We start from the raw sequence: 27345 nt of genomic DNA, 5'->3' as shown, positions 1-27345 counted from the left end.
CCCCCCCCCCCCCCCCCCCCCCTATCCATCTCTCATCTCTCCAGAAATGCTGCGTTAGAGGGTCTTTTTGACGGAGGACAAACACCCAAACCTCTGAAAACAGGCACCACCATCGCAGGTGTGGTGTTCAAGGTGAGTATTATAAGATAATTGGAATATTAAAAAACAAACACTTTGACTTTCTTATTGGTTGGATTGCATGAAAGGATTTTCTTCAATTTGTAACATTCTGCATGATGCTCCAGTTCTGAACACAAAGTCACTAATTTAAAAAACAGTCAAACCTGTAAATAATACTTAATCGCTAACACTTTGAAAGTTGACAACAGTTTACAATGTTCACAGCTGTGGTAAAAGGTTCTAACTCATGCAGATTTGATTCATTAAAGTTGTTGGGGAAGAACCATACATGTCTTGTATATTAAACAAAACATTTATTCATGCATCTGCACACATTTTCACGTGGAAGCTGAACATTCACTGGGCAATCTTCTGTGAGGTTTAAGCACCTATCCAGGAGAAGCCAAAATATATCTGTATGACAATAAATCTTCAGTCCAGAGCTGTAACTGTAACATCATGCATAAAAATTTAATCTAAGAATTCTGGTGACTCTTGTGTGTTTCTCTAGGATGGAGTTGTGCTTGGCGCCGACACAAGAGCCACGTCCAGTGAAGTTGTGGCTGACAAGATGTGTGCCAAGATCCATTACATCTCTCCTAATATATAGTAAGATAAAAATGGTGAAAGGCAAAAAGTAAATGCAGTTCTTGTTTTTTAAGAAAGTGTTTATTTTTTTGTTAACATAACATTTTACTGTTATTTGCCCCATTTACTGAAATTTAGGTGATATTCGTGTCAAAATGACCTTCACTGCCTCATTATAAGGCTTTAAAATGTGTCATAAAAAACAGCTATAATTGGAAGTATGATAGTTTAATCTTTTAATATCTTCTCATAAAATCAGCACACTTGAGGCTTGCATATACAGCATGCTACTAAAGAGGGGATTCAATCTGTTTTTAAGTCATTGTGGGTACTGAAGTCAAAAAACTAAGACGCATTAGATTTCTGTCATTAAGCAAAATTAACTAAAATGAAGTCATTACTCTATTTTCGTTACCCTTTTAAATTTATTCTTCTATCTTCAAGTAGTTAATCCTTATTTTGTTTGCTCATAATCCCTGCTTTCTGTGTTTTTAGTTGTTGTGGAGCAGGAACAGCAGCAGACACAGAGAAAACCACAGATCTGCTCTCCTCCAACCTCACCATCTACTCACTGAACAGTGGAAGAAACCCTCGTGTTGTCATGGCTGTAAACATACTGCAGGATATGCTGTACAGGTTAGCATCAAGCACAAATGATTTGTGTACACGTAACAAGGTGCCTTGTTTGTAAGTTAAGGTTTTAAAGTATCGCTCAGGTATTGATTTGTCTCTTGTCCTCAGGTATCACGGTCAGATTGGTGCCAGTCTGATTTTAGGTGGAGTGGACTGTACTGGGAATCACCTGTACACAGTGGGGCCGTACGGGAGTGTAAATAAAGTGCCTTATCTTGCAATGGGTATGTGAAAAAACTTAGAATAATAACTTTATTTTATACGATCTTTGATGGTTTTGGAGGTGGAGCTGCTTTTTTAATTGTTTGTTAAGTTGAGAGGATGAAAATATGCTTCATATGAAAATGTTATATAAGTGACAGTATATATTATCGTTATTAAATTCCCTCAGATTGAGGCTGTGTTTCAGATTACTCTGTTTTGTGTTTATGCAGGATCTGGTGATCTGGCTGCTCTAGCAATTTTAGAGGATGGCTTCAAACATGATCTGGAGGTATGCTTTACTGGACAGATGTTTCTGCACACACAATGAAATGAGTGGAGTCTTTAAACTACATGTGAAAAACAATTTGTTTACACTGGTTTATAAATTGTGTTGTCTGCCTCTTGACCTCCATCTCCAGCTGGAGAAAGCTAAAGAGCTGGTGCGAGCTGCCATCCATGCTGGCATCATGAGTGACCTCGGCTCGGGCAACAACATCGACATCTGTGTGATCACCAAACAAGGAGTGGACTACATCAGACCCTACCAGGAGTCAGAATACAAAGATGACAGGTAGTCTTTGTGTAAATCTGTTCTGACAGACTAAAAATAAGGAATGTTGATGCTGAACCATTATTCAGGCTTATTTTTAAGTAAACATTTAAATCCTTCTGCTTCATCAGTGACTGTTTATTTTAGAAATGTTGAAAAGTTTGACATTTAAAAAAAACAAAGCAAAAGTTTCTAACTATTCCTGGCCTTTGCTGTTTCTGCAGTGGCTGGCTGCTGTTTATTGTAAATTGTGTAAATGAGAACCGTTTGTTTAATTTAACTGAGTATAAAGTTTGTTAATATTAGTGGTACTAAGCCTGACAATACCTTTTATATCACATAATTAACAAAGAGGAGCTGTAGTTTCAGATTACTTTATTTAAAGCATATTTTTGTACTAAACCTTTAATAAAGTCTTTAGTATTTATATTACATATAAATAATGAGGTGCTACTGATGTTACAGACAATCCAAAAATAATCCAAGTTAAGCAGATCCTGTAATAATATTACCAGCATTTGAGATTATTAACTACTCAAATATGATGCAAACAGTAAACTTTCATATAGGAAGTCTTTTATTTTAGTCCAAGACTAAAATAAATTAAATAAACTTAAATAAATTATGATTAAGGGACCTTTTTTTTTTAAATGCCACAATTTAGCAGCATAACAAGACTGAGAAGCTGAATCAATTCACTTTGTATATGTGTGGAATCCAGGCTTTAACTTCTGTGCCTTTTGTTCTCGACTTCTTTCAGGAAAATGAAATATAAATATCGTCCAGGAACTACAGCGGTTCTGACAGAGAAAGTTGTTCCCTTGAAGCTGGAGGTCGTTCAGGAAACTGTGCAGAAGATGGATACGGCCTGATCTATAATGAACAATCTCAAAACACCTAAACACTTGTCTGAGAAGTTTTTAAAATTATTTCATTTAATAACCATCTCAGATTTATGATAGGATGGTGAAACGTTTTACTGGAATGTGGAAAAAATTTACTGTAATACTGTAGGGGTTTTAATATGAGAGGATCATTACAAACACTCAATAAAATCATTTTTACAAACTCTTATAACCTTTTTTTGGCTTATTTCTTTTATACTTTACCTTAACCCCATTCATATGTTAATACAAAGCAGCACCAACTTCTTTGTTTTTATAATAAAGTTAAAACAAACACAACTTTCTGCTTATTTTATTTAATTTCAAATTACATCAACAACATGTCCTGTATCCTGCTTTAAACTGACCTGTTTTATGTTGGCTGCTTCTAACCTGATTTCTTCATTTCCGCTTAGAGACTGATGATGACAAAAATAAACCTTCTCTCATTGGTCCAAAAGGTTTTGACACGTCTGTGTTTTTATAACGACGTTTAAGTTTAATATGTTTTTATTTGACCGTTTTTATTAAAAAAGAACGCAAAATTGGAAATATATTAGTTATATTTCCCCATCCTGTTATGTTTTTTTTACATATTTTACGGAGTTTTCAGAGGAAACAAAACAATAAATAAAACAAAACCCTTTCACTTTCGGATTCTTTGTCACGTAGGAGGAAATCAGCCTGAAAACCGTCGTCTTGTTTCAGGAATACTGACACCTGTATCAGATACAAAACTATTAGAAGTTTTTTCTAATATAAGACAAAATGGCACTTTCGGAAGTCATTGGTTTTAAACCTTTTTCTGAAACCAGTGGACACATTTTTGGACCGAGACAGACGCAGCTTGTCGATCGACCGAACCACTACAGTTTTGGGACCAAAATTCAGGAATTTGCTGTTCCTGTAGGTGAAGAGGTGAGTATCATTTCAGCTTAACTTGGTTATCAAACTACAGACTGAATACTGATCTACAGAGCACTGGAGAGTCGGACAGGTCGTGTTTCAGGTTTTACGCGTCTCTTGGTGAAATCAGAATTACTGTAACAATCAAAAGCTGCTGACAAAGACTAGCCTATTAAATATTACACTCTCATTTTCCCACATTATGCACTCCGTTTTGTTTCTTTCTGTTTTCATTTCAGCCCTCAGGGTTTCTGAAGTCCTGTAACAGTGATGGAGGTGTGCGTATTGACCTGAACCACGGAACCACCACCCTGGCCTTCAAGTTCAGACATGGAGTCATCGTGGCTGTGGACTCCAGAGCTTCAGCTGGACGTTACCTGGGTAAATATACATGAAACACATAAAACATATGCACTGTAAAAACTGACTGCTCAAAGTTAAAAAATAAAATGGAATAGAACAAAACTTTAAACACACCAAAGTAGTATAACCTCTGATTTAATCCATATTCAAACAGAATGAAAATACAGAATCACTGATTTATCTTTATTATCATCAAACTGTTCATTTCCCACCTAATCACCTGGGACCAAGTCTGTTATTGAAAAAATAAATAAAAATCTGTGTTTATTAAAACTATAATCAATTGCGTCTTTACCTTATCAGCAAAACTGTACATCTACAATAAATAATGAAATTCAGACTATAGGAAATGTCCAAGAACTTCTGTTTACAACTATATGAGTGTTATTAATACTCTCTCCTACGTCTATATTATCAAGAATCTGTTATTTTTCAGCCACTTGGAGCGTGTTTTTGTTTTTGCTTGAATCTCTTTTCATGAGGCATCTTTCTACTACAACAAAAACTATCCTTTCACAAGAAATACATAAATAACCAATCTTAAGAATACATATTGTTTATGTTTATGTTTAGCTTCTTTGTACTTTTCAATGGCTGCCAGGTTTACTAAATGTCTAAAATACAAATACACAGTTTGGTTACAGAACTGTGAATGTAGTGTTGGTAAAACCAAGAGGCCCACACTGCCTGCTAAATGTCCACTGTTTAAAAAGTTAATTACACATTTTCTAGATATCAGCACACCAAGACACCATGTAGTAATTACCTTTGCATATGACAAAATAAAGTTACTTAGAAATAAAGAAATTAAGCAGAAAACCAGCTTATGGCCTGTTTTTTGTTGTTAGTGGTAGAAGTAAGCCATCATAACTAAGAGCTGCAAATGAAAAAACTTTGTGTTACAAAATACACTAAATAAATCACATACTGTATAATACTGCTGCAATCTCCACTTACATTAAATGAAGGTTCTCAGTTGTAAATGTCCCAACAATTTACAGAAGCCTGAGGCATCACTGATGACCACAACTGAAAGATCACAAAGTGGCACAAACTCACTAATGAATGGCAACCAAGTCTGCTACTATTAAACGTAAACAAGGTAGACATTTGCCAGAAACGAAATTAAAATAACCGTTTTGGACATTAAGGAATATAAAGGCAGGTGCTCTAGCTCCTCTATTAATGTGCCAAGTCTGGAAACCTAAAGAAATATTTCTGTTCCAGACAGAAGAAAACCTAAATAACCTAAATTTTGCAATAAATAGTCTGTTTGTAAAGTTTGAGACCATATTAGCTGCTATAAAAAATGGAAGTATAGTTCTGTCCATCTGCTCTACAGAAACAGTTTTGTATATTTTCACTTAATCCTGTCATTAATGCAGGTAAAGGTCTCAGATTTGCATGACTCTTAATAACAATATATGTGCTGCTTTTGTTGGCTACACTATGTGTCATATTGATGCATTTTAGTATGTAGTCTTGATCGTGAAATGTCCATTTTGGCCCTTCAGCCTCCAACAATGTCAACAAGGTGATAGAGATCAACCCGTACCTGCTGGGCACCATGTCGGGCAGCGCTGCAGACTGCCAGTACTGGGAGAGACTCCTCGCTAAAGAATGCAGGTCTGATCTGCAGTGTTTTTGAGTTTTGTGTTACACTGACTTCTTATTTAGGATCTAATATGATTAAAATTACACCAACATAATTTGTTTAGATAATAGGCTTGTATTTCAAGACCCTTTAAACACTTCCTGTTTAGTCAGAAGAGGAAAGGTTTTGTGTTTTGTTACTGATGTATGATAAAGTGCTAAAATATTGTTGCTATTCTACAGGTCTGATTGGCTATGATATTTACAAGTGATGTATTTTACTCCAATTATATGCTAAATAACATGTTAAACATATTTAAAGCATATCTACTGTATATGTTATTCTAACACAAACAATGAAACTGAAGCTTGGGAGTATTCTGAATATTCTTGTTTACTTAAGCTCTCTTTAAATGGAAAAAAAAAACAACTTTTGAGTGCAGTAGGAATTTAATTAGATGGATAGGTAGGTAGAAAGAAAGAAAGAAAGAAAGAAAGAAAGAAAGAAAGAACTTTGTTGATCCCTTGGGGAGACTCCTTTAGGAAAATTACAATTCTAGCAGCATTGCATTGGTGATAAAAAAGGAACAGTAGCATATAGAAAAATGCAAACACACTACCTGCACCATAAAATATTTAATAGATTTTTCCTGACTGACTTCCTGTTTGAAAAAATAATCCTAAATACACTATTTTTCTGGTAAGTATTATACAGGTACGCTACAAACGCTGACTAATTTATCAACTAATTTACTCAGTAAGTGTATTATTGTGATTCCTCCAGGCTGTACAGGCTGAGAAACAACCAGAGGATCTCTGTCGCTGCTGCCTCCAAGCTGCTGTGTAACATGATGTTAGGTTATAGAGGAATGGGCCTCTCTGTGGGCAGCATGATCTGTGGATGGGACAAACAGGTGAGCTGTGGCTCAGGTGAGCTGTTTAAACTTTCACACTGATCACTGTGAGACTCTATCAGGTACACTGAACCAGAATTTATGAAAAAAAGTTATGTTGTTAATATTTCCACATCCTAACAGTGAAGACCATTTTAAAATAGACAGAACAAAATAAGCATAAGGAGGATTTTCAGAAATGTTATGAATACATTTATATTTCCAGAACAGAGTCCTGTACTAAAGTCTTGAGCCATTCTCCATTTCTTTATATTTTGGTTCCAATAAATGACATTGATTGTGAGGCTGATGGTAGCAAAGAGCCTAAAGATCCAATTTAAAATAGTTTCTTTGCTGAGTTATCTGTTGTGTGTCGACCTGACACAGGTTCATTCATTAAATTTAGGAGCCTTTTAAAGCCTGAATAAGTCATAGGTGAATGTGTTTTAAGGTGGTTTAAATAAACATCAAACAACAACAACAAAATATAAAAAACAGTCAAGTACAAAAACTGGACCACAAGAGGAGTGAAAAAAATTAAAATCAAAATTTAAAGGCCTTTAAAAAGTCTAAAACTTGAGAAAAAAATGAGTTTCTTTTGAAAGTTAAAATTAAAGACATTTTTGCGCAGTGCTGTATTTCTGTATACAGTCATACATACAACAAATAAATATTAGTGTGATAAGGTTCAAAAATATAATTTCTTCAGAGTCAGATATGTAATATTTAGGTCAAGAAGATAATTACTTATATTTTCATACTGCAGATATATAACAAAACATTCAATTTGAAAAAATACTCGAGAAAAAGCTTATATTATCATGTTATGTTTTAGATGTATTATAATAATCCCAAGCTTAGTGTAAACAGTAAAAAGATTGTGTTTTAAGGGTTATTTAACAGTTAAGTTGTTTCAGTAATTAAAATGAAGTAGTTCCAGCTCAGTAAAGGTTTATTTTCTGCAGGGTCCTGGTCTGTATTATGTGGATGAGAATGGAACACGTCTGTCTGGTCGGATGTTCTCTACCGGCTGTGGGAACGGTTACGCCTACGGCGTGGTGGACAGCGGTTACAGAGAAGACATGAGCGTGGAGGAGGCGTATGAACTCGGCCGCCGCGGCATCACTCACGCCACACACAGGGATGCTTACTCTGGTGGCGTGGTCAACAGTGAGTACAGATGAAGAATATTTCTAAATGTTTTTTTTTTTTTTAAGTTTATTGCTTCCAGTGCTTATCTATGGTGGCCCCTTTTTTTATCCAACTTTAAATATGTTTTTGACCCTATATCTTAGTCTTCTTTCAACTTTAATGCAGCCATAGAAGAATGCACCCACACAATCAAAATGACTGGCTCGGTCATGAGATGTGTGCTTTTGCATTAACTACTTTTTAGAGTTACCATGGCAATGGAAAAAAGCAAACGATACCTTAAAAGCCCCAAAAAAACAATGAGATTTCAACTGATCTCAACTGACAGAACACGTTTTGTTAGCAAACAAACTCTGCCTACTCCACATCTTTAACAATAAATAGATAAACTAAAAAAACATAGGCATAGGATAACAGATGCGATCAAACACTGTTATCAGCTGTTTTCAGACCCCTTTAGATACTATTTTTCAAAAATAAAAAAACTAAACAAACAACAAAAACAAAACCTTGTCTTTTTTGGGGTCCCTTTGGCCCTAAACCCAGATAAAGAAGGATGGTTGAATGTGGAGCCCATATAGCATTTTGAGTTACCATGGCAACGTAATCTTCAGAAAATGAGCCTAAAACACCTCTCAACTGACAGAGAGGTCACATGAGTGTAGAGGTCTGGGACCAGAACACGTTTACTTAGCAAACAAACTCTTCTAACCCCCACACCGTTTACAACAAATATAAATTATACATCAAATCAGAGCCATTTTTGTCTTCTTTAAGACAGTTTTTGTTATTACTGTAGGACTTATTGTTTTCTCTCAATTAGCCCCAGAAGTCAGAGTCCAACCACATGACTTACTGTTCTTTCCTATATTAAATGAGTCTGACTCTGTTCTTCTGATCACAGTGTAAGGAGTGTTTCTAACTTGTCATATTTCTAACATAAAACACTGTAGAAATGTAAAACGGTACATAAATGTGAACCAATCTCTCCTTCCAGTTACAGTTCAAGAATTATTTTAATACACATTATAGTTTTTGCACAGCAACTGTTTATTTGACATGTACATCTCTGACAGTTTCCTTCTCTGTTTTCTCCCCCTCCTCTCTGTGCCCCCTAATAATGGCGGGAAAATCGGGCTTTCTGATTGGCTAAGGCTGTTGCTATGGCAACTAGAGGCAAGCATGCAAATCAAAATGGCAGCTACAAAACTCAGGCAGTGTGATATTCTCTGGCTGTTATGATAAACTTCAGCCTTTTTTTCATCTTCCATCATGTTTGTAACTTTAAACACCATCTTTTAAAATATAAGGTTAACTCTGATTAACTGTTAGCAGAATATCTCATGAACCCCTGGATGAATTTTGCTGTAATTTTTTAATTTATAGATAAACCTTAAAACTGATTTACTTTTGGAGTCATTCTGATTCAAGATGAGAAACAGCAAGAGCTTTTCTAGTTTGTAGTTACTATACATCTTATTTCTTTTTTGTTTGTTTTCATTTTTGATCAGGGTATAATCATGCAGTATCATCAGTTTTTAGTCGGTTATTTTTGGTCCAAACTGGGTTGTTGTTTTTTTTTGTCACATGGATTATCATTAAGTTTTAGGGCACTATTAAAAACAGCTTCCTTTAAGAAAACTGCTAAAGTTTTTAATCATCTGTTTCTTTTTATTGACATTGTTGTTTTTAGGTATTTTTAAGTGAACTATTGAATTAAGAAAGTTGTTGTTCTTGTACTCAGATGAATTTTTACAAGCTGATTGTTGTAATTTCAACCAGCTATGGATATCGAGGGGTTTTCTGCTAATTTGTACAACATTAAAGTTTTCATACACTTGAGAAAAGTAAAGTTTTATTTCTGTTTTTGTGTTTACATTCATGTATTCATCTGTATTTTTCTCTGTTTGTTTAGTGTACCACATGAGGGAAGATGGCTGGATTAAAGTGTGTAAAGAGGACGTCTCAGAGTTAATCCATCGTTACAAAGAGGGGATGTTCTGATTGATCACTGAGCCCGAATAAACCACAACAGTTTTCAGCTGATGTGTAAAGAAATTAAAGTTGTAATGCTGATTCTTTGGAACAATAACAAACAGGTTGACACCTTCATTGAAGTAAAAATTTTACAAACTACATGGTTCAAAAGATTACCTCTAGCAAGAAAAAAAATCTAATTAATAAAAGATGTTTTTAAAACAAACTCTGCTGTGATAATCTGAATGTGTTATTTTGCTGTTTTATAATTTGAAGTGTCTGATTATAAATTTTACCTGTCAGGTTGGTGTTGAAGATAAACTAGAAGCAGAAAAAGACACTGACAGTTTAGTTAACAGAGTTTATTGTAGTTTAATGCTAGAAGTGAGGAACTGAAACTGACCTAAAAGGCAGATCATAAGAGATAATGGCAGATGAATCTGTGGAAACTTATTATGTAAATTATAATAAAATGAGCACATCTGAATGTACAAACAAGACTGACTGTTGCAGTGGTGAAATCTGCAGAGATTATCAGCAGAGATGTTAAAACAATAACTATGAATATTAAAAATAGTATTATTATTATTATTAAAATAATTATGAATAAATATTATTTTTGGAAAACAACATTTTATAAACATATTTTGACAAAAAGATAATTGAAACTTAATTAAACTAAATTTATTGCAATTGTCAGTCATTTACAGGAGCCAATTTAAAACAAACAAACCCAACAAAAAAACAAACAAACAAAAATGGTCTTTTTAAGAGTCCATTTGCTGGCCCCTAGCCTGGATAAAAAAGGAGCATTGAATATAGAGCTAACAATTCCACCCCATATAACAGCCTTTTGGTTAAATTTGATATTCTAACAATAAACAAAAATAATTTATGTAATGAGGGTCTATAAAATTATTTAATAAAGTTCATTTTTAGTTGAAACATATTTAGAATGTTGTTGTTTTTTTGTCTCTCCAGTGTTGATATTCTTTCCTTCTACAGTCTAAATCACAACTGCATGCAAATGACAGAATATACAAATTAGGTGATTATGTCACCTGGTGACTTCTATTGACTTTTAGGACAACCAACAGATACTTTCCTCTCTGAGGAGTTGGTAACAGATCAGACAAAGTCTTTAAGCCTTCATAAAAGGATAAAGTCTTAATTGATGTATGAAGGAGCTTCATTATCAGATCTGAATAGAACTTTATACCCTTATAATATAGATTTTACATGATTTGATCTGAAAGCAAACACTAGAATGGATAGAATTTATTTTTCCTCACAATTTAAACCTCTACATTAAAAAACAATCCTCAATGATTTTTCTGACCATTTGATAGATAAAGCTTTTGTATTATGTGGATCTGGTGATAGGAAAGGCTATTGGAAATAAAATAATAAATCTCTTGAAGAACCTGAATTGTTAAAGGAATTAAAAAGTTAAATATGGAAGGTAAATGATATGAGACTTTTAGTTAAATCAGATATTAAACTTTGGGAACTAGTAAAAGAGAGGGTTAAAGATTCTTTTAAACACAAATGTTGTGAATTAAATCTACAAAAAATATTACGTACAACAATAAAATGAGGGCAAATATAGATCCTAGATGGTGTAAAAACAAAACGGAGGAAGAAAAAAACCAAAAAATCTAAAGAGTGAAGTTTCTTCTGTTAATGATGACTTACTATTAAATTTATATAAAGCTATTTGAAGTGATACTAGAGGTAACTAGGAAAATACAAATTGTACGATGTGAGATGTGTTCTATTATTTTTCTTGGTATTTGAAGTTACCATGGCAACGTAATCTTCAGAAAATGACCCTCACATGAGTGTGGAGGTCTGTGACCAGAACACGTTTACTTAGCAAACTCTTTTAACCCCCACACAACACACATATACATTATACATCAAAACAGAGCCATTTTTGTCTTCTTTAAGACAAAGCTTCTGTTATTACTGTAGGACTTATTGTTTTCTCTAAACTAGCCCCAGAAGTCAGAGTCTGACCACTTGTGTTCCTATTTTTTTAATAATAAAAAGGTCAGACTCTGTTCTTCTGATCAGTGTATAAATTATTTTTAATTTATCATGTCTTTAACATAATCCACTGTGGAAATGTAAAAGTTCATATGAGTGTAAACCAATCTCTCCTTCCACTAACAGTTCAAGAACTAGTTTAATACACATTATAGTCAGAGTCCAACCATATGACTTACTGTTCTTTCCTATGATAAATTAGTCTTCTGATCACAGTGTGAAGAGTGTTTCTAACGTGTCATATTTCTAACATACAACACTGTAGAAATGTGAAATTTTACATGAATGTCAACCAATCTCTCCTTCTTTTCACCGTTTAAGAATTATTTAAATACACATTATAGTCAGCAACTATTTGTTTGATGTGTGACATAAAGCTGTCACAGTGTATAATCTCTCCCCCCTCCTCTTTCTGCCCCCTAATGGCGGGAAAATCGGGCTTTCTGATTGGCTAAGGCTGTTGCTATGCCAACTAGAGGCAGGCAAATCAGCAGCAAATCAAAATGGCAGTTCCAGAACTCAGGCAGTTAGATGTTCTTTGGCTGTTATAAACTTCGGAGTTTTTTTCATCTTCCATCATGTTTGAAACCTTAAACACTATTTTGATGAAACTTTCTTATCTAAAACTGAATAACTGTTGAAGTCATTTTAACAAGATTGAATCAGGTCCTCTGGACGGTAACCTGGTAAATATAGCATGGATAAATAACTTTCCAGTAATGTAATGTTTAATGTTTATGTAAAAGACAAATTTAACATACAATAAAATTGTGAGAGCAATAAATGATCAGACATCTGGACACTTAACTGACTGTTCCTTTGCCCACGAGCAGGAAAGTCTGGGGCTTCGGCCCCTCTCAAGGCTTTTTAAAGAAATAAAGATACCTTTCTCCACCCCTGTTTCTAGGTGACATTAGGGAGTTAGATAACAAAACACTGAATCATATTAATTAAGAAACTCCAGCATCACAGTTTCGGCTAGCCTAACTATATTTTATCTTGACGGATTACAGCTGAACAGATAAGCTCGAAAAAAACTCCTTTCAACATTTTTCCTTATGAGGCCTTGAGTAAACACAAAGTACTTTTACAAAGCTTATTACTTTAAAACTCTGAAACTACTTAAATATTAAGCATGTTATTAAGGTTCCTAATAACTTTTAAATCATAAAACAATTTTCAAACAACAAAACGTGATTATATATCAATAAAAATAAAATATAAAAGATTAAAACTCTTCACCTGCCATGTTTAGAGTCAATCTTTTCAGAGCAACGTCCCAAGTGTGAATTTTAAGTTTGTTTGTTCTGTTTTTTTTACCCTAGACCTTCTGCAATAACATACCTACAGACCTAAACAGACCTAAAATCACACAAAAACATAAAATCCGAGTAGAATTTTTTCGCCGCCGAACTTCCTTTAATTTTTGCGCCTCTTTCTTCTTCTTCCTGTAGATTTTTTGTCGCTTGACTAATAACTTTAAGCCTCCGTCAGATTGGAGAGGAATGTATGTTTTATCATTCGGCGGGGTTGGGGGTGAGATCGGATGGAGGATGGGGGAGTTTTCTCCCGGAGACTCTCCAGCTTCGCTGCCGCCTCTCCTCTAACGAGCTTCAAATATGACGATGATTTTCAGAAAATAGATGTGGGGTGAATTATTTATCATAACTCTGGTTTTACTTGAAGTATGTATTTTTGACACAAGTTGAAACGGATCTTTCCCGCTAGAGTGATTTAAAGTGACCCAAATCACCCACTTCTTTTAGCCGGTTATTATTTTGTTTTTAATGGTAGTAATCGAAACCATTAGCCCTCGAGGGCTGGAGCGGTGGAGCTAGCATAAATAACTTATAATAATTTTACTTTAATACTAAATCTATAGAATGAGGGAAACTGCACCCATATTTGATGTACAGTACAATGACATTTACTCATCATTATTAACCCTACAGAGTGAACACATTAAAAATATTTATGAATATTAACGTTAGTTTTTGCTTAGATGTTTCCATGGCAACACTGAAAGCGTCCCGTCCTCCCTGTGGTCGTGATGTAAATGTTTCCTTTAAGACTTTATTTTTGTTTCTAGATGCAGCTCAGATGTTCAGGGACTTGTTCCTGGATTTTTAATGGTTTTATATTTTTTTTATAAAAACAGAGAATAAAAGTCTTGTAAGTCACATGACCGCGTAACCTGGAAACAGAAACAGGCTCCATAATGAAATAGCCTAAATACCGCGGATGTATAAATAATCCAAAAAGTTTTAAAAACAATTTGGAGAAATATGTTCATTGTGTTTCTGTAACCAGTTGACCTGACCACAGCAGTAATTAATTCATAAACATTTTTCAACAGGTTCAGTTCAGGAAAAAGCTCATCATCATCCTCTCCTGCCCCCAGTCAATCAGACATCCCACCCCCTTTGACCCACAGGTTTCCTGTCAAACCTCATGTTTTATCTTTCACTTCAGTCATGGATTCTTCTTCTATAATTTGGTCTTTAACCAAATCAAGAGATGCTTCCTTTGCCTCCCCCTCTTACATGTCTGTCTCCAGAAGGTGAAGAGGCAGCTGGAGAGACGGAACCGGAACAAGGCTGCAGGTCCAGATGGTGTCAGTCCCAGTCCTGAAGGCCTGTGCAGAGCAGCTCTGTGGGATTCTACAGCACCTCTTCAACCTTAGCTTGACCCAAGAGAAGGTTCCTGTCGTAACGGTGGAGGGCAAGATGAACCCAGGGCGCAGACTCACTTCAAAGAAACTAAAATTTATTTAAATAATAAAACAGAAAACAAAGGGCTGGCGTGGCAGCAAAACAACAATAACCAAAATCCAAACGGTAGAAACAGGCGAGACAAGGCAAGGCAAAACGAGGAGGGATCAGAGACAAGACTAGAACAGAAACAAACAATTAACATCTAACCAGCAACAATGAATCGGCAGGGAGGTGGAGAGGAAGACCAAGTTTTAAACACTGGGGACAATCAGGTGAAGTGGGCACAGGTGAGTAATGAAGATTGACAACAGGTGGAGATGGGTGGCAGTGATTGAGTTGTTATGGTAATGTGGGTGTGGCATGAAAGACTGGAATGTAACAGAACAGCATGGTATGGAAGAATGAGGCGTGGCAAGTTACTGAGGGAGGAGAAAGTGACAAGACATGAACAGGAAAAACTAAACAGAAACAATAACACAAACCGAGCAAGACAATAATCAAAACAACAAACTGAAATCACCAAACCATGACAGAAACAAGACAATAATCAAAAACAACAAACTGAAAATACCAGACTATGACAGTTCCAGTGTTGTGGAAGACATCCTGCCTTGTTTCGGTGCCAAAGAAATCTCACCCATCAGTCATTAACGATTATAGACCTGTTACCCCGACATCCCACATCATGAAGGTCCTGGATAGACTCCTGTTGGCCCACCTGAATAAGCAAACAAGCAGATATCAGGACCCCCTTCAGTTTGCTTATTGCCATTGAGTTGGAGTTGAAGATAACATCTTACACCTGCTTCAACAAACCCACTGTGATCTGGACAAAGCAGGCAGCACTGTGAGGATCATATTCTTTGATTTATCCAGTGCATTTAACACAATTCAGCCTGATTTGCTTTGTCAGAAACTTTAGAAAACTCAGGTGGAGGCCTCAACAATCGCCTGGATGAATGAGTACCTGACAAACAGACCACAGTTTGTGACACTGAAGGACTGTGTGTCTAACCAGGTGGTCACCACAGGGGGCTGTACTCTCACCATTCCTTTTCACTCTGTACTCTTCAGACTTCCAGCACAAGACTGCTGTCATCTGCAGAAATACTCAGATGACTCTGCAGTCGTTGGGTGTATCAGGGATGGAGAAGAAGATGAGTACAGAGATCTGGTGGACCGTTTTGTGTCATGGTGTGGAGCAATCATCTCATCTTAAATGGGAACAAAACAAAGGAGATGATTGTAGATGGAAGTGGTTGAGGAATATAAATACATCAGTGTTCATCTGGACAAAAGACTGGACTGGAGACTCAACAGTGAAGCTGTCTACAAGAAGGGACAGAACAGGCTGGACATTTTGAGGAAGCTTAGATCCTTCAGATTTTGTAGCAAGATGCTTTATATCATCTATAAATCTGATGTTGAGAGTGTCATCTCTTCATCTGTCATCTCTTGGGGAGCAGCATCAGAGCCAGGGACTTATTTAGGCCCAACAACCTGATAAAGAAGGCTGGTTCTGTTCTTGGGACGACTGTGGAACCTCTGGAGATGATGAGGCAAAGAAGGATTCTACATAACATCAAGAAAATTATGGAAAACCCTGAGCATCCTCTTCATGAGACTATTACACTGGTCAACACACAAAAAATTGTTTTACTTTTTTTTTTTTTACCAAATTTAGGATATGTTGGGGGTGCTGATTCCAAAAATCATATTGGTTTTGCTCAATCAGGTCAACTTTTTAAGCTAATGGCACTTGAAGTTTTTCACATTTTTTGTATATCTGTTCACTGATCATAGGAGTTTGAAGAAACAGAAGATCATGCTGTGATTAATGCACTTCGATGAGACTGAGTTTACATAAATATTTTCTGTATAATGTTTAGAACATTTAATAAACACACTTATATTTACTTACAAAACTATTTTGTGTATTTAAACCATTTTTAGATGTGAAATGTCAGCAAAAATTAACTGATGATGTGTAAAAACATAGTAACTTTAATACAGTAGACCATATTTGTCAAACTTAATTTTGCCAAAAAAATTGACATGATTGAGAAAAATGGATGTCATTTTAAAATTTTGTGGTGCAAAATAGTCCTAATTCCGTTGAAAAAACTTAGACAACTTTCAAAAAATGTTTTTTGTTACCCAGTGTTATACAACAACAGAGTGTCTTCAGTCAGAAGCTTCTTTAAATCCGCTGTAACACAAACCGCTACAGAAGATCCTTCCTGCCCACAACCATCAGAATCTACAACAACTCTGAAGAACCTTGAGGAACATGAGTTACACCAACGTTTAATTTCCCTTTGGGATTAATAAAGTATTTTTGAATTTGAACTGAATTAATGTTTAATTTTATTTTCATTTTACATCAGTATATCTGACTGTATCTTAAATGACCCTTCAAAAATTTGTTCTAATAAACCTCCCTATTTACTGACACCCAATAATGGAGTTTAAAGAGATTTTTCTCCTTGGAAAAAACACACCAGTGTTGGTGTTAGCATCAGTGTTTGTTAACAGAGATATAAATGGACACAAAATGAGGTTAAATCAAGACTTTATTCAAAAGATTAGAAACAGATTTACAAACAAATAAAACAGTCAGAAGACATTCATCTCCTCAATAAAGATAAAGAAAGAACCTCAGGAAGTAAAAATAAAACCCAAATATAACTTCTAATGTGTGATAGAAAGAAAACTGCTTCACCAGAACATTTTAAACTCGAACATGGAAAAAAAAAATTCACACAATTAAAATCCCATTAAAAATCAGCTCAAATTTAACACACTTTTAAAAATAAGAACCTTTTTGATCATCATTTACTTAGAAATAATAACAATCAAAACTTTAAACTTTAAACCCAGTTACCTTTATCAGATATAAAGAAATATACAAACAGGATATTTACACAGCTGGAAACTAATTTGGTCTGAAGTTTATTATTTAAATCTGTAGATAGACAACACAACAGCTCAGGAGAAAGGATGTTTAATTTATTTTATATGACTTTAATGTATATAACTTCTGGGAGTCTTTTGGAAATTAAATCTGTGAGTAAAATATGTAGCATAAACCAAACTAATATTTTCTATTAATGACAAATCAAATTAGACATCATAAAAAAAGCTGTTTATTTCCTCTCATCTATTTATTTTTTTCTACCCTAAGTCTCAGTTTTAGTAAATTTGTGTTTCATGCTTGTTTGAAGAAGCACATTGGATTGTTTTAAGCAGGAAACGCACTAAATAAATAAAGTTTAAATTGATTTGATATCACAGATACAGTTTATAATCAGAAATAACAAAAATAAAACCATTTCAGTGAGAGCTAATAAAAATCTCCAATTTAATTTATTCAGTTTATATTGGATAATGTGATGCCATAAAACCCTGATATTTATTTTTTATTTTATTTTTATTTATGTTTGATAAGAGAAATTATTAATAAGTGTGTGTGTGACTGTGTGTGTGTTTATATTCATGTTTGATTCATTAATAGACCAGAAAAACCAACACCAGAAAAGATAATCTGTAAAATTGGTGGATTTGTTGTAATTCATACAAACATATTCAACTGCTGATTAGTTTGGACTGAACTGAGTTTTGATGGTTTATTTAAAATATTATTAAAACATGTTTTAAATCTCTACAGTTAACCTTTAAACCAGATTTATTTATTTAGGATACAAAATCAAAGATAATTCCACATTACCTGTCTCTCTGTAAAATATTTCATTACACTTTTTAAAACAGTCTAATTATTAGTAATATATAAACTTTTTCTGTTAAATTATAATCCCATTCAATCCCATTTTACAGAGAAGATTGTGGTAAAAATCACTCCTTAGTTCAGTGCAAACTTCATCCTGAAGAGACAAGAAAGATCAACAATTACATAAAATACAAAAATATTAAAAGTTTAGAGTTCAGTTCAGATAAACATGTTATTTAGAAGATAACAGAAGGCTTAAAATTCATGATTCAAGCATTTAAATATCTGCTTACAATGCTTTATGAGGCAAACAGTGTTTATTTTATTCAAACTTTTTATAAACTAAAGCATTTTTCAGCAAATTAACGTTTCAATTTTTAATATAAATGATTAATGGAAGCTTTCTGAAAGCTTTTATTTAAATATTCTTAATAATTTCACAAATTTTAACATAGAGAAACTTTTCTTTAACTGTGGAAAAAAACAGCTAAAAGTCAGATTTCTGTTCCAGCTGCAGCAGGACAGAACAAATAAACATTTTATTACTCATTTATTTAGATTTAAAGTAGTTTGTTGAATAAATTAAATAACTCACGGTGTGCCTGGCTGTTTGTCTTTCAGGCTGTAGGAAGCATTTGCTGCTGGACCTCAGCATTTTCTACAGCTGTGAAATAAAAACACATCGTTTTCAGAAAACCTTCTGAAAGAGTTTTAATCTCAAACTACAGAAATCAGTTTACAAACAGATAACTAGAGAGGAGAGATTATAAGATAGAAACTAATTTTACTCACGAGATGGAGGACGCTTGGCTGGAAGGAAAAGAATAAACACAGATACAAAGATAGTTTTCAGGTTTTAATTGAACTTTTATTCAGTTTTCACATTCTCTGTAAACTGACTAAGACTTGTGTTGGATATTTGATAAAATTAATTTAAATAACTGATTTCTTTCTTTGTTTTGGGGTATAAACATCAACTGAAAGTCTAAAATCAGTAAACTGTCTAAAGACACATTTTATAACTTATTGTTTTCTCACCTCCCTTCTTTTTCCAAAGGACCAAGCCGATCACAGCGATGATAGCAAGAACAGCTGCTGCAACAACGATGGGGATGATCATCATGTTGGAACTTCCTGTGGAGAAAACAAACAAATTATATTAAACAGATGTTTTATATAAGAACCTTTAACAACAAATGTGACGGTTTATAGTTTCTGTAAGTTAGTTTGTCAGAATGGGTTCATTTTAAACTTTAATTTAGATGATTTATTCATTTGAATATTAATATGAATTTATCTTTATTCTAGTTACAGACCTCTAAGGTTTTCTGAACAACGTTCCACGTTCTAGATTAGTCAGTAGGAGAGATGGGGTCTTTGCTGTAGCTGCTCCAAAGCTGTGGAACAACGTTCTACTGTTCATCAAGTTCCCTCTTTGTTAAAGATTATAAAACACAGCTTACACACATTTATTTACTTTGGCTTTTAATTACAACTAAAGACAGAAATTATTATTAAAGATTAAAAAGAAAAAAAAGAGGAAAAAAAGCCTCTGGGAGTTTGTTTTTTTTTGGCCTCCAACACATAAAGGTATTTGAATACCTGAACTATTACACTCAACTAATTTATGTTTTCCAACTTCCTCCCATCTGATTTTAGTTTTACCTCCATTAGTCCTGATTTTTGTTTTCTCCAGTCTGGTGACGACGTCCTCCTTGGCTCCAGAGAGCTGAAACACACATTCATACTTGGTCCAGTCTTCAGGTGCAGAAAGATCAACGCTCATCTGGAAGGTCCCGTCGTTGTTGGGGAGGATCTCTCCTTTGGTCACACCTTCATGAATCTCCTCTCCATCTTTCCTCCAGAACATTTCAGCTCTGCTGGGATAAAAACCTGTAGCGTGGCAGCTGACTGCAGAGGAGGAAGTCTTCTGGAGGAGAGACACTGAGGGGAGATCTAAGAAGAAGAAAACATTTGTTTAGAGTTTGGCTGTTTATTATATTCAAAATTTATGTTATCTTTTTGCACTTTCAGTTACAGTTTTCTAGACTTGCCTTACTAAGTGTAATTAGGAAATGTAGACAGACAGGAAAAGGACAGATTTGTAAAAAAAGATTGAATGTTAAACTGAACATAAAATATTCAGAAGCCTCATAAACATTCACTTCATCACAAAAACAGGTCATGAGATTTTACCTGTTCTCATCAGGGAGCTCCTCCCATAATTCACATACTTCTTCAACCAGTCAGGACAAATCTGGGTAAGGTAATTCATCATGTAGTCAGCATTAGCCCCGTCCCACTTGTGTTTGGTGAGGACAGCTTGTTGTTTTGCAGCTGTCCATGTCTTTGTCTCTAAGTCCAGTGCTATGAAATCTTCACCATCATAAGCATCCTGATGAAATCCAGTGATCTTGTTGGTCTCATCATCCCATTCACAGCCATACATCCTCTGGATCATGTGAACACCTGAAAGACAGAGAGATCCTGCAGTAAACTGAGATAAAGTTTAGGACCAAAGGACACAAATAGAGGATCTTTATTTTCTGTTGGCAATAGATTAATAAAAACCACACACTCAGATTCAACATTTAATAACTGAACACATTAAACAGTTTATATCCTCTGTTTTCTATAAACACTCCATGTGTTTAACTTGGTGCTCCTTTCTGTGAATTAGAGGCAGAGAAACAGACTAATGAGGACTCCTGAAGAGCTGACAAACTTTAACCTGATGCTGGATTTAATATAAAACCTCTGAAACTCTGGCTGATCGGCCCAATATATAATATATAATCCTTTTTATTTGAGACACAACAGACAAACTGAGCCGAGGTTTTTAATAAGCTTCCATTCAGGAAGAGTTTTAGATCAGAATTAATCTTTAAAATCCTGACTATTTCCAGAGACAAAGATTAATAATAAATAAATTATCAAAACACTCTAGTGTGGAATATCTATAAATTTAATTAGTGTTCATTAAGTTCCAGTTTAATAATTCAGATTATTTTATTCAAATAGAAATTAAAAATCATTTTTAACAGAAATCATTTAAATAACCAGTAAATGATTCATATTTTGTTTAATAAAGTCAAATAAATATCTGACTGAGAATATTTATCACTAGATTTTTCAGTTATTCAACTAAATAATTCAATATTTAATAATTTAATCAGTTTATGAGTTTACTCTGATAAAAACTCTCCAGGTAGTTAAAGTTGTTTCCAAACTGCTGCTGGATTATTCCTCACAGATGAACAAACTGATCAGTCCAGGAGAGTTTAATCTAATCCAGTCTGTAGTTTGTGGAGGTAAATCTGTCTGTTAATAAAAACTGGAGAACTAAACTCATTTACTCTCATTTAAAGATCTGACAGAGAGCTCCGATGTGAAATGTAAAGAAGTTTGATTTTCTAACAGCTCACAGCTCAGATCGTCTGTCTGGAGGTTTGAGTTTCTGACTTTTAGTTTCTGACTCAGTTTTTAACGTTTGTATAAAAACTCTGATATTATCAACATTGCACCAGCAGCTCTTATTAAAAGTTAAAAGTGCAGTTTGTTTCTAATTTCTCCATGAGCCGTTTGTGTTCATGAGAGAAAAGCTTCAGTAAATTTAAAGTTCAGACGTCTGCAGCTCTCTGACTCTGAGGAAATGTTTCAATCTTTGTTTCTGTTTCCATGGAGGCTCCACCACAGGAAGTGTTGTTAAAAACTACAGATCCTGAAGGAGAAGTGTGTTATAAAGCCATCAAACTCAGAGTCTGCTTTCATCTGTGCTCTCTAATCCTCACAAGTGGAGCGCCTGTTTAGTGTTTAGAAAGAAGAAATCTCCACAAATCAGATTTCCACCTGGTTCATTCAGAAGAATCACCTCAGAAATAAATCAAATTCAATGGATTTTGTGAAATTCTATACAAATATCTTGACTTGAATCCCATAATCTCAGTTAAAGCTGAAACTTGTGCTGATTTGACTTGTGATAAAGAAACGAGCAGCAGGTTTTCCTCTCTGTCCTCCTGATGCTCACATCTCTCTGTGGGTTTCAGCATCTCAGCCAGAATCATCTCCGTCTGAACTCTGAGGCTCCGTCTGATCCGACAAATAAATCCTCAGCAGGCAGAGCGGGAATCTACGGCCCAGACCCACATTTATTACACTCTTATTAATACTGAACTCAACTGGAAACTTTCTGTTTGTCTGCAGCTCCAATATTAACAAGGAGGTTTATTTCAAGGCAGACTTTCTGGAGTCGGGCTGTTTCTAATATTATTATAAAGAATAAATGTTTATATTGTCATAAATATTGTCATATTGCTGTTTAACTAAACAGAATTTATTCCCTTTAAGTCTTTAACATAATGATTAAAACCAGACTTTACTAATAAATAACAAAAACACAATCAGATAACTTATTTTACTGTAAATAGTTTTACTGTTTTAAAAAGTCTTTCCTAAAGAAAAATAATTATTGTTTTTATTATTAAACTTTCTGATTGTATTAAGAATAAAGAATAGGAAAATTCAGATTTAAAACAAGTGGGAGCATTTTGTAAAAGTAATTACAATTAAATTAAAACTCCTCCAACATGTGGACTGAAACAAGGAGGAAAATCAAATAAACTCGATTATTGGGGGTCAGAAACAGGGAGGTTTATTAAAAACAGCTTTTTGTTTTAGATTCAGTCAGATAAACTGATGTGAAATTAAAATAAAATTAAACATTAATTACTGCTGTGGTCAGGTAGACCGGTTACAGAAACATGATGAACTTATTTCTCCAAATTGTTTTTAAAACTTTTTGGATTATTTCTCCGTCCGCTGTGTTTTTTAAATTCATTCTGGCGCCTGGTTCTGCTTCACGCGGTCAGGTGACTTACAACACTTTAATTCTCTGTTTGTATAAAAATATAAAACCATAAAAATACAGGAACAAGTCCCTGAACGTCTGAGCTGCATCCAGAAACAAAAATAAAGTCTTAAAGGAAACATTTACATCAGGACCACAGGGAGGACGGGGCGACCGCTTTCAGTGTTGCCATGGATATGTGTCAACAAAAACTCGGGTTAGCGTCGCTACAGGATTCATTAAAAATTAATGTGTTCACTCTGCAGGAAAAAGCTTCTCACTGGAAGTAAGTTATTTATGCTAGAAGCAGAAAAATTATGAAACGGATAAAAAAGCGTGAACCTTCGGGATTCGAACCGACGTCTTTTACCGGACAGACGGGAGCTAACAGCGCCTGATGCTGACAGGATGTTCAAACTCCACCTGCTGAGGTCATGGTGTCTCCTCGTCTCCTGTCCTCAGGAAGACTCTCAGCTTCTCACCAGTTCCAGCAGAAACACGTCGTCTCTTTATTCACAGCAAATATAACAAAGTTTATGGTCAGCCTCCTTCACACGAGATTAAACTGTGAGGGAGGAAAATACTGCCTCCTTCACACGAGATTAAACTGTGAGGGAGGAAAATACTGCCTCCTTCACACGAGATTAAACTGTGAGGGAGGAAAATACTGCCTCCTTCAGACGAGATTAAACTGTGAGGGAGGAAAATACTGCCTCCTTCCAAACGGTTAGTTTGATGGAGAAGGAGAAATATAGAAAACCTGCCACATGTCATCTGTTGACCCTGAACTTCTGCTAAATAATTTCTCACTGGAAGCAAATCATTTAAACTAGCAGCAGAAAAATAAAACATTAAACAGTCAAAGAAATGAGAGAAGATCTGAGGAATCGAACCCTCAACTCCCACATGAACAGCAGGAGCTCCAAATATTTTACTGACAGAGCAGAATATAAATCAGATTTACTGGAAGTTATTAATCCAAGTTAATAATCTAAATTATTAATCCAGGTCTAGTTTAGTTAAATGCTTTCTTAGGAGGAGACAGTCTCTATTTTTCCAGAAGTGGACTGATCAACAGCTGAACAACTGAAAATATTAATAATTTGCTGATATTGTTAAAAATAAAAAGATCAGAAACATTTAAAAATGAGGACAAGAGGAAATGTTTTTAAAAAGTAATTAAAGTTGAATCTAAACTCCAGAGTTTGTTCTGTGAAGTGTTGTCAGTAAGATCAGGAAATGTTTGTTGATCTTTCTGTAGGAAGAAAACTGGAAGATATTTATTCAGACTTCAATAATGACTGACTTGATTAAATAAGAAATAAATCTTCTCATCAGTCTGCAGCATTGCTCCTGTGTGCTCAGTGTGGAAATAATCATAAAAACTGTCATCATAAGTTTAATTTAATCAATGAACTGTTTAGAAATGAATGGAAGAAAATGAAGGGAAAGTTCTCGTTTTATTTTGTCTGTTAGAGACAGAACTTAAAGCTTCCTCAGACAGAAATCTATAATGAAGAAATACACCTCTAGTAAAGGTGATTTATTTATTAACTTTAGTTCTGCTGTAGAATTATTCATGGATGGAGAAACAGATCAGTATCTCTGTGAGTGTGTGTGTGTGTGTGTGTGTGTGTGTGTGTGTGTGTGTCAAACTTGCAACAAACACATCAATAAACACTAAACCAATAAACAAAATAAACAAACCTCCAGTTTGGTTGAAGCGTTGCTTTAAAATTTCAATGTTGGCTTTGAAGACCTGCTGTGAACCCTGGAAGTTCCCCGTCTCTCTCTCCCAGTATTGTTGATCTGTGTTCTTCTCCATCCAGTCCTGTTTGGGTTCTGTCTTCATGGTGTTACTGTCATAATAATCAGTCTGAACTTCATCAACCAAACCGACAGCAACAAACTCTGGGAAGTTTGGGATTTGTGAAGATCCAGTGTAGAAATACTTCAGGGAGTGGGTCACTGAAAAAAAAAAGATTAAGAATTTAAAATTACAACTAAATAAATAAATAACTGAACGTTATTTATTCACACAAATAAAATAAACCACAAAAATTGCTGATATATAATAAAACTGCTGAACATTAAAAAATAATAAATTAAAAAATCTTTCCCATGATTTTAAAACATTTCATTTTAGACCAGTTTTTACTACAGGCTGTATTTTTACCTTTTGTGTTTTTTAATGTAGCTATCTGTCAGTCAGGTCAAACACCACTTTAGTTTAAAGATAATTCATTCCTGCTCTGACTGTTATTTAATTATTTTACTGTTTGTTGTTGAATCATTGGGATCAGAAGATGCAGTTTCATTTTAGCAGGAATATTAAACAATCTTGTCTTTTGTTCCTATTATTCTTAACGGCTGTGTTTCTTCTCTACATTTCAGCATTTCAGATGTTTTATATAAAATAATGTTAATGCCCACTGAATTTCAGGTTTTGAAGCTTTTAAAATTCAAACAAGACATTAAAATAAATCAATCCTCCAGATGTGTGTGCAGGAGAGTTTTTGTACAGACAGTAAAACCTCTGCCTCTTCCTGACTCTGCCCTCTGCTGCTGGATGGAAGAAAATCAAATCTCCACAGAAATGACATCAAGTGGTTCCCAGTTTATTGATCCAGCAGTAAAGAGTCATTTAATGATCAGAGTTTAAATCAGACAGATTTCTGTGGGATGTAATGAAGACAAACTAACAAATCAAACTGAAACTCTTCAAAACAGTCCAATCTAAAAGTTGGATCTAGAATGATAATAATGATCTGTAACAACCAAGAAGGAAGCTGTTTGTTTTTAATAACTGTCTTTGTTTTAGGGCCTTAAATAACATGAAGTGACAGCTGGCTGCTAAGATATCATCCAAACCTCCAAATTTAATTAGTTTCCTTTTGTTGACAAGTTTTCATCCAAAAAATCAACTCAAGTTAAATATATGTGATGGAAACATAAAGCTTGTTAATTTATACTGATTATAACCCACTGAGAGACTTTTAGGATCAGACTCACCTCATTTTTAACCACGTTCAAATTTATTTTACCTCCTTATTTATAAATTTACATGTTTTTGTGCTGAACATTGCTGAATAATTAAAATATATTGTCATTATCCAACCTATATATATATATGTTAAAGATGGTAAAAGTAACTTAGGTTATTTAAATGTGACACAGCAAAAAGAGAAAATCAATAACATTTTCTACCCTACAAACATGAATAAAAAAGACCTAATTTATTGGATTTTCAGAATAAACTGGAACAACTGAACCAATAATGATGAGAAAACTTTTTAAACACAAATGTTTTCTTGCTTCCTGTTTTCATCCACAGAGTTTATTAGAACAGCTGTTAAATTCCTTCAATAATCAACATGATGTCTACAAATAAAAGCAAACAATAAAATGTGAATTTACCAGCTGCAGCGCTGTGGATCCCCAACAGAAGGACAAAGATGAAGGTTTTCATCGTTTCTGTCGAAACTTCAATCCTGACAGCAGCTCAGTGTTTGTCTTCTGTTAAACTGACTCCAAACCTCCAGATCCAGGGTTTATATCCTCAGAGTGACGTCAGAATCAGTCTGAGCCAATCAGAAAAGACTCTGAGCCTGAACGTCACTTAAATCCAGGTTAAATTCATCCTCTGAGGTTCTCAATGAAAGTGAAACTAAAATCTGCTCATTTTAGGCTCTGATGCTTCATGTTGGTGAGATTTGATGATCATCCTGGACCTTTAGAGACATTCTCTACCTTTTTATTAATTTTATTATGATTTTTATTTGCCGTTGTTAAATTGTATTTATTTATATAGTTTGTTTTTGTTAAAATAATTAAGAACACATTTATTTTATTACAGATGAAAGTCCACCACAGTTTACACTGTAGGCTGATTTAGGAGAGACAATAACAGCTTTTTGGAGTTATGATGGAGCTGATTTTGACACAAATCCTGATTTAATTCTCATTAAATGATCTTATTCTTTCACTGAAGGACACAGAGAGTTTCTGTGGTGAAGGGCGCCCTCCAGTGGTTCAAAGTGGTCAGTGTTTGTGTGATTTTTGGAAGTTGCTGATTTTAAACAGATCTTGGTATAACTTGATGATAAAACATGAGGTTCCTGCAGCAGACTTTCACTCCATCGTTTC

The 27345-nt window shown here is 34.5% G+C and overlaps 3 protein-coding genes across 3 annotated transcripts in view; 2 read left to right on the top strand and 1 right to left on the bottom strand.

Annotated features, from left to right (window-relative positions):
• psmb13a (proteasome 20S subunit beta 13a) overlaps positions 1 to 3169 on the top strand; it is a 3571-nt gene extending 402 nt beyond the window's left edge. Inside the window, exons 2-8 of the mRNA XM_017427601.3 lie at positions 45 to 132; positions 632 to 729; positions 1204 to 1344; positions 1450 to 1565; positions 1776 to 1834; positions 1965 to 2116; positions 2856 to 3169. Of these exons, the coding sequence (XP_017283090.2) occupies positions 45 to 132; positions 632 to 729; positions 1204 to 1344; positions 1450 to 1565; positions 1776 to 1834; positions 1965 to 2116; positions 2856 to 2967 (766 nt within the window). The 3' untranslated portion in view covers positions 2968 to 3169. The remainder of the gene's footprint in view (positions 1 to 44; positions 133 to 631; positions 730 to 1203; positions 1345 to 1449; positions 1566 to 1775; positions 1835 to 1964; positions 2117 to 2855) is intronic.
• A 373-nt stretch (positions 3170 to 3542) lies between these two features.
• On the top strand, positions 3543 to 10089 carry psmb8a (proteasome 20S subunit beta 8A). The gene is made up of 6 exons (XM_017427603.3): positions 3543 to 3897; positions 4125 to 4266; positions 5763 to 5874; positions 6626 to 6755; positions 7700 to 7904; positions 9802 to 10089. The coding sequence occupies exons 1-6, from the start codon at positions 3748 to 3750 to the stop codon at positions 9888 to 9890; spliced, it is 828 nt and encodes a 275-aa protein (XP_017283092.1). The 5' UTR covers positions 3543 to 3747; the 3' UTR covers positions 9891 to 10089.
• Positions 10090 to 17181: 7092 nt separating this feature from the next.
• Positions 17182 to 26755, bottom strand: LOC108242636 (H-2 class I histocompatibility antigen, Q9 alpha chain). Its single transcript, XM_017427599.3, has 8 exons — positions 26617 to 26755; positions 24907 to 25167; positions 20550 to 20822; positions 20019 to 20309; positions 19392 to 19487; positions 19146 to 19163; positions 18949 to 19017; positions 17182 to 18507 (listed from the first exon to the last, which is right to left on the bottom strand). The coding sequence occupies exons 1-7, from the start codon at positions 26666 to 26668 to the stop codon at positions 18971 to 18973; spliced, it is 1038 nt and encodes a 345-aa protein (XP_017283088.1). The 5' UTR covers positions 26669 to 26755; the 3' UTR covers positions 17182 to 18507; positions 18949 to 18970.
• Between the last annotated feature and the right edge of the window lie 590 nt (positions 26756 to 27345).

The sequence above is a fragment of the Kryptolebias marmoratus genome, linkage group LG5 (genome assembly GCF_001649575.2).
Source record: "Kryptolebias marmoratus isolate JLee-2015 linkage group LG5, ASM164957v2, whole genome shotgun sequence".
In the NCBI taxonomy this organism is placed as follows: Eukaryota; Metazoa; Chordata; class Actinopteri; order Cyprinodontiformes; family Rivulidae; genus Kryptolebias; species Kryptolebias marmoratus.
This window is presented reverse-complemented; position numbering and strand designations above follow the sequence as displayed.